Source organism: Bubalus bubalis, chromosome 23 (assembly GCF_019923935.1).
Source record: "Bubalus bubalis isolate 160015118507 breed Murrah chromosome 23, NDDB_SH_1, whole genome shotgun sequence".
NCBI lineage: Eukaryota > Metazoa > Chordata > Mammalia > Artiodactyla > Bovidae > Bubalus > Bubalus bubalis.
In genome coordinates this window covers 10,631,080-10,638,391 of record NC_059179.1, presented here as the reverse complement: position 1 = coordinate 10,638,391, position 7,312 = coordinate 10,631,080, and the positions used below count along the sequence as shown (strand labels likewise).

The following is a 7,312-nucleotide window of genomic DNA, read 5'->3' as shown; positions in this document are numbered from 1 at the left end:
TGTCTTTTGGGCTGAAAATAGTTTATAACTGAAAAATCTATTGGAAAGTACAACATAGGTCTTCAAATCACTTTAATTTAGTTAAGACTGATTGGCTTATATTCCAAAGAAACATGCAAACAATTCATTGCATTTATTTTATGCTAATAAATGTTGATATTATTCCTTATCCTCAGAGCAAAAGAATTGCAACATCTGTGGGGTTCCATGTCCTTTTCTTGCCTCCACATCCTCAAGCATATTTTTCCTTAGTGGACGATTTCAATTTTTAGGGTTTACAATTTATATTCTTTCTAAACAAAAAGTTTACACCTCATGAAAAACAAAAGAGAAATATCCAGAAACAAGAATATTTTGGGTCTTAAAATACTCTTGTGCAGATTAGTTAAAAAGGAAAAAAAAAAAAAACCTTCCTAAAGTTGAATAGCATCTGCTTGCTTTGAGCATTTAAACAGAAAAGAGGAGTGAACCAAATCTCTGCTGTTACTTCAGGAAGCGCAATGATAATAACAGACTTGGGTAAATCCCTACAAAGAATCCCAGTGAAAAATGCAGTTCAAAGTCCTGGGGCTTCTATTCAGGGACTCTGAGTTTCCACCCAGTACACCAAACAAAGTTCATGAGCCAATGTGGGCTCCACCTTCTCATCATAAAAATCAATGTAAATCAAGTGTCACTCAGACCCTCAACTTAATTTCAGAGATCCAAAGAGGCTCAAAGTTTACTTTTTATGAGTACATTAATTTTATATTGTATGGTTAGGATATAATTGACTGGATTGCATTTGATTCAGGATTTGAGACTCATCTTTTTCTATCACACTGTGCCTACCTAAATGATTAGCATCGTTCTTCCCATGAGGAATCTGGTTGAGCTGAAGGATGTAACCATTTGCAGTGGTAACTTCATGCTCTTCACTTGGGTAAACCCAATAGGAAATTATCTGACTCTGAATGGAGAAAGACAAATATTTAGCTTCATTAGTTCCCTTAACCATTTGTATTATTCTTCAAGTAGAATTTCTTATTGGCAAGGTAACATATACTATGTAAGGAGAGCTCTCAGATTATAAAATCAACTTGTTTTAAGCAATGAATGAAAATAATAGTGACAAAGTCTGTGGAGGTGTTTTTTTTTAATTAGCTAAAATAATAACTTCAGTTCAGTTCAGTTCAGTCCAATCACTCAGTCGTGTCTGAGTAAGGAGATCCTGGTTGGATCTTCTTGCAGTCCAAGGGACTCTCAAGAGTCTTCTCCAACACCACAGTTCAAAAGCATCAATTCTTCGGTGCTCAGCTTTCTTCACAGACCAACTCTCACACCCATACATGACCATTGGAAAAACCATAGCCTTGACTAGACGGACCTTTGTTGGCAAAGTAATGTCTCTGCTTTTGAATATGCTCTCTAGGTTGGTCATAACTTTCCTTTCAAGGAGCAAGTGTCTTTTAATTTCATGGCTGCAGTCACCATCTGCAGTGATTTTGGAGCCCAGAAAAATAAAGTTTGACACTGTTTCCACTGTTTCCCCATCTATTTCCCATGAAGTGATGGGACCAGATACTATGATCTTCGTTTTCTGAATGTTGAGTTTTAAGCCAATTTTTTCACTCTCCTCTTTCACCTTCATCAAGAGGCTTTTTAGTTCCTCTTCACTTCCTACCATAAGGGTGGTGTCATCTGCATATCTGAGGTTATTGATATTTCTCCCGTCAATCTTGATTCCAGCTTTCGTTTCTTCCAGTCCAGCGTTTCTCCTGATGTACTCTGCATAGAAGTTAAATAAACAGGGTGACAATATACAGCCTTGACGAACTCCTTTTCCTGTTTGGAACCAGTCTGTTCTTCCATGTCCAGTTCTAACTGTTGCTTCCTGACCTACATACAAATTTCTCAAGAGGCAGGTCAGGTGGTCTGGTATGCCCATCTCTTTCAGAATTTTCCACAGTTTATTGTGATCCACACAGTCAAAGGCTTTGGCATAGTCAATAAAGCAGAAATAGATGTTTTTCTGGAACTCTCTTGTTTTTTCCATGATCCAGCAGATGTTGGCAATTTGATCCCTGGTTTGTCTGCCTTTTCTAAAACCAGCTTGAACATCAGGAAGTTCACGGTTCACATATTGCTGAAGCCTGGCTTGGAGAATTTTGAGCATTACTTTACTAGCGAGTGAGATGAGTGCAATTGTGCGGTAGTTTGAGTATTCTTTGGCATGGCCTTTCTTTGGGATTGGAATGAAAACTGACCTTTTCCAGTCCTGTGGCCACTGCTGAGTTTTCCAAATTTGTTGGCATATTGAGTGGAGCACTTTCACAGCATCATCTTTCAGGATTTGAAATAGCTCCACTGGAATTCCATCACCTCCACTAGCTTTGTTCGTAGTGATGCTTTCTAAGGCCCATTTGACTTCACATTCCAGGATATCTGGTTCTAGGTGAGTGATCACACCATCATGATTATCTGGGTCATGAAGATCTTTTTTGTACAGTTCTTCTGTGTATTCTTGCCACCTCTTCTTAATATCTTCTGCTTCTGTTATGTCCATACCATTTCTGTCCTTTATCGAGCCCATCTTTGCATGAAATGTTCCCTTGGCTAGTTAAAGAGAATCACATACCTTGAAAATGGAAGAAGGAATAAATGCAAGTTTCCTACACGGGCTTTTGTTATATTTCACTGTGGTAACTGGAGCTAATGCATAAAAGGTTTTGATTTTTTTAGCTAGCATAGGATTGGTAGAAAAGGCAATAAAACCTGAAGCAGAACAACAAGGAACACATGAAAAGGTGTGTGTGTGTGTGTGTGTTTTATGTGTGTGACATTACTTTGGAGTTACTAAATATGCCACCTGAGATAACCTGAAACTGACAAAGTGATCAGATTTTTGTTGCTTCTCTGGGGACTTGAGGCTGGAAGTTTTCATTTTCCTTTTTTTTCTCCCATAGAAAGTAGAAAAATAATTTATTCCAAAAGATGGCAGAAATGAGAAATTTCTCCTGAAAATATACTTTGGTATAATTCTGATGAGACAGGTTTTCCCTCTGAACATGTTCTCCTCCTGACTGCCCCATTGGAGTTTCATTGTCTTGTAACAATTTTTAAAGCATTTCAACAAATCGCCTGTTGTGAGGAAGTAGAAACCATCTTCAGATTCACAAGTTCTAAGGAGAGTAATGTTATTTCTCAGAAGAACAGCACTTTCTATTTCAAAAGAGTACATAAACATTTTATGGAGACAACGCAGTTTAGATTACATAGAGACATCATCCATCCAAGTGTAAAAAAGTGACAGGAAAGGGGGTTGGGGGAGATGGGAAGGAAGCTCCAGAGGAAGGGGACATATGTATACCTATGGCTGATCTGTGTCGATGGCTGGCAGAAATCAACACAATATTGTAATTATCCTTCAATTAAAAATACATACATTAAAAAAAGAAAAAAAGTGCTACATTTTAGACCAAGATATATAAGTGTGGTGGGAATGTTTAAGGCAGCTAATGTCTAGAATGTGTGTGTCAAGGAAAGTGGTCTGGGTATGGAGGTAATTGTGCATCTAGAGGAGTTCTCTTCTTGACCTCAATGACTAAGCACTGGTGAGCAGGACTTCTTCCTCAAGGCTAGTGATGCTTGAGGTACCAGATGGCTTCATTTGTCAACTGTGGTCCCAGGAGAGGGTTGAGTTGGGCCAGAATTGCAATCAGCCCAAAGAGATAGCAGCAAACTGAACGGGTCCCTAACATGCTGATGACAACTCTGCAGTTGGGACACTTAGAGATGAACCAGGGCACCAGGAAGCCAACAAAGCCCCAGAACACACTCACCACAATGAGAGGCATGGTGAGGCTAGTACCTGCCATGGCTGTGGTGCCATCCTGACCCCAAGGCTTGAACTTTTCAAGTTATCATTCTATCTGTCTTTAGAAAATACGCCAACCTTGGAATACTCATATGGTAACAAAAACATTATCATTTATGTTTCATGCAGGTTTTGGTGCGTTTAAATTTACCTTACCTCATAATAACAATACAATTAATTAATATTTAATATGAGTGGATAATAAGTGGAAAGGGTAAAGCTCAAATTTGAAATCTGACCAGAGTTTGAAACCTGGTTCTATGGTTTGTAGCTTTGTGACCTTGGAAAAGTCATTTATACTCTCAGTGCCTTAGTTTCCTCATCTAAAATATGAGTGAAGTCACTCAGTTATGTCCGACTCTTTGCAACCCCATGGACTGTAGCCCTCCAGGCTCCTCCATCCATGGGATTTTCCAGGCAAGAGTACTGGAGTGGGTTGCCATTTCCTTCTCCAGGGGATCTTCCCGACCCAGGGATCAAACCCAGGTCTCCTGGATTGTAAAGGCAGACGCTTTGCAGTCTGAGCCACCAGGGAAGTCATACATTCATCTATTACGAGTGTAATTCTGAAAAATATTTTAAAACAGCAGAAAATATATAGAAGCCACTAACAAAATTCTCGATATTTGGCGTTAGTAATAACCAGAATCAAACAGAAAAGATGCGAAAATCTCCGAATCATACAGAAACAGATCTAGGTGACAACCCCATGTCTCCATACTTTGATTACTCTCTATTTTCCTGGACCTTGAGCTGTAATTTAAAACAAAACGTATATACAGTTCTTGAGGTTATTTATGAAGTAATTGAAATGAATTTTGTAAAATACTTTCTAGGATACTTTGCACCTAGCGAATACTTGACAAATGAGTAGCCAAGATAATTCCAATGGCTATGCACAGTAAGTATGTTCAACCTCTGTCTGCTTTTAACTGGTTTCATGAACAGTATCATGTAAATAGATTGAACTGAAATTAAAGAACCATTAACTTCAATTTTTACAGTTTAATTACAAGGGACAATCCCTTTCTATAGTTGATAATGATATACCAATGAGACTCAAGAAGGGCCTGGGGAGAAAAAAAAAAAAAAACCTTTCTAATGTAGACAGCTTCATCAATTATAAAATATGCAGCCTGATTCCGTTGGAGGAAGAACAGTCTTTCCACAAGCACTGTGTTTATTAATGAGTTCTTTATCTGGTGCCTAACTCTGAAGATAGCAGCCTGCAAATCACCCAGAGTGAGTAAGAACCACTCACAAGGAGCCTGAGTGGGTGTCGATATGTACATCTGGGGTAATATATACAATATGTACATCTCAGAATAAATTTAATCCCATCTTAGACACAATTCTATCAAGGATACTTACCTTTCACACACACAGCAGATTGGTTGGAAGATGTAAATTAGAAGGCAGAAACAACTTCCCAAAACTTATGAGCATGGGGACACAATGAGGAACTGTCCACTGGTGAGAAAGAATGTTCAAAATTTAAATACCCAAAAGAGTGGCAGATTGGATATTTGTTGTCAGGACAAGCAATTCTAAGTCAATAAATCCTTAAGGAAATTGTTGCATTGCTGCTAAATGCAATGTTTTTAAGGTACTAGATCATCAAAAAAAGGTTAAACTGTGTTCACTGTGTTCTATTATTAAAAGCATGGGAGTTGATCATAAGTTGAGGTAGATTTCCACCCAAAATAGCTAAATTTGGGGAAAGCTTTGGAAACAAATGGTGTACATTTTAGTAATCTAGAACATTTCCCAGCTTTTAACAAAGCATCTGAGTCTGTTGTTGATCCAGTGCTTTTGATGCTGTGCTTCACTGCCCAAATTTCTCTCCTTATCTGAGGGATTTATTCACCAAAAGCCACAGGAAAGGTTTTGGTTTTGCACTTGTTCAGGGGAACTGAAGGTTGTGCTCCCTTAATGGGACACCCTGCACTTCATGACTGGTTCAGAAGTGAATAAAGGACCAGCCAGTTTGTTCTACTAGTGAAGGGTCCCAAAAGCCTTCTCATACAGAGTTGGCTGAGGCCTTTTGGGGACTGCATCATTGCCAAACTTTTCTCTCTGCCTCATCCTGTTTCTTTACCTTTCGCTTAAAAGTGCTTTTCTAAAAATAAAACAAAACCCCAGTATCTCCTTAGGAACTTAACCTTTTGCACAATGGCAAAAATATTGGAAAGCTCTTCTTCACTGGCCCTTTTCTTTGTTTAAAATTCTACCATTGAGATCCTTGTTTTAGGATGAACAAGCAGTAGGAAGAGGATTTCCACAATTTCACCAATTTCATCCATTTCCCTGTGTGTGTCCAAATATGGATATTCTAATTGCTTAGAATTGTAGTAGGAAGTAATGTCACTGGCTAACAGTGAGGATCAGCATAAAAAGTACACCATTATTTCTACTTGCTCCTTCTCCTTCCACCTTATTTCTTCCCTTTACAGATTCCTTCACGGTCTCTTAAAAAATTCATTTGCTTATGCTTTTGTACCAACCATTTCACCAAAGTTATAAGGTTATAAAGATTCCCCTAGAAATTTCAGCCTGCCAAAACCAACAGTTAGTTGTCAGACTTCATTTTACATACTAACAAAGCCTCTTCAATGATTGACAACATTCTTTCACGATAACACTTTCTCCACTTGTCTTCTAGAACACCAGATTCTCCTGGCTTCCTTTATACCACCGTCATCATTATTTTCGAGCATCTTTACCTGTTTCCTCCTAACTGTCTAACTCAACTGTGGCCCAGGGCTTAGTGCTTGGACCCCTCGTTTTCTCTTTCTGAAGTCACCACTTCAGTTATTGCATCCTGGCTCATGTACTGATGACTCATATTTTGTATTTTCAGCCCAGTCTTCCCTCCTAAACTCTGGATTTTTATCTACAATTGACTGGTTGACTCTCCACTTGAATCTCCAGTAGCATGTAACACTTGGGTCCAGAACTGAGCCTCTGCTCTCCCCACCACATCAGCTCTTCTCACTGTCTCCCTCATTTTGGCTAATGGTATCTCCACTCCAGGTGCTCTGGTCACAAATCATGATGTCATCCTTGACTCCTCTTTCTCTTATACTCCATATCCAATATATAAGCAAATCCATTGTTTCCTGCTCCTAAATATATTTAGAAAATACCTCTAAAACCTAACCATGTATCATTACCTCCACAATTAACTCCACCTCTTCTTCTAGGTCACTATCATCTGTCCCCTGGGTTACAGTGAGTCCACTGACTGGTTTCCCTTCTCCAGCACCATTTCCCTTCAGCAACTGGAGGACTCCTGTCAACATGTCAGGTCATGTAACTCCTCTATGCAAATTCTTTGTGGTTTCCCTTTTCACTCAGAGTGAAGGCAGAAATCCCTACAGCAGCAAAAAAGTCCTGAACAATCTGCCCTCTTCAATCCCTCATACATCACTGGGTTGTTGTAGTCATTACACTGTA

General features: G+C 38.9%; 1 protein-coding gene across 1 annotated transcript; it reads right to left on the bottom strand.

The window, feature by feature from the left end:
• Positions 1 to 3,603: 3,603 nt before the first annotated feature.
• Positions 3,604 to 3,857, bottom strand: LOC102405396 (V-type proton ATPase subunit e 1-like). Its single transcript, XM_044935235.2, has one exon. It carries the CDS (start codon positions 3,855 to 3,857, stop codon positions 3,618 to 3,620), a length of 240 nt encoding a protein of 79 aa, XP_044791170.2. The 3' UTR covers positions 3,604 to 3,617.
• Between the last annotated feature and the right edge of the window lie 3,455 nt (positions 3,858 to 7,312).

What these genes read in the sequence shown, in the direction of transcription:
- LOC102405396 (XM_044935235.2), bottom strand. Translation starts at nt 3,857, where the DNA reads ATGGCAGGTACTAGCCTCACCATGCCTCTCATTGTGGTGAGTGTGTTC.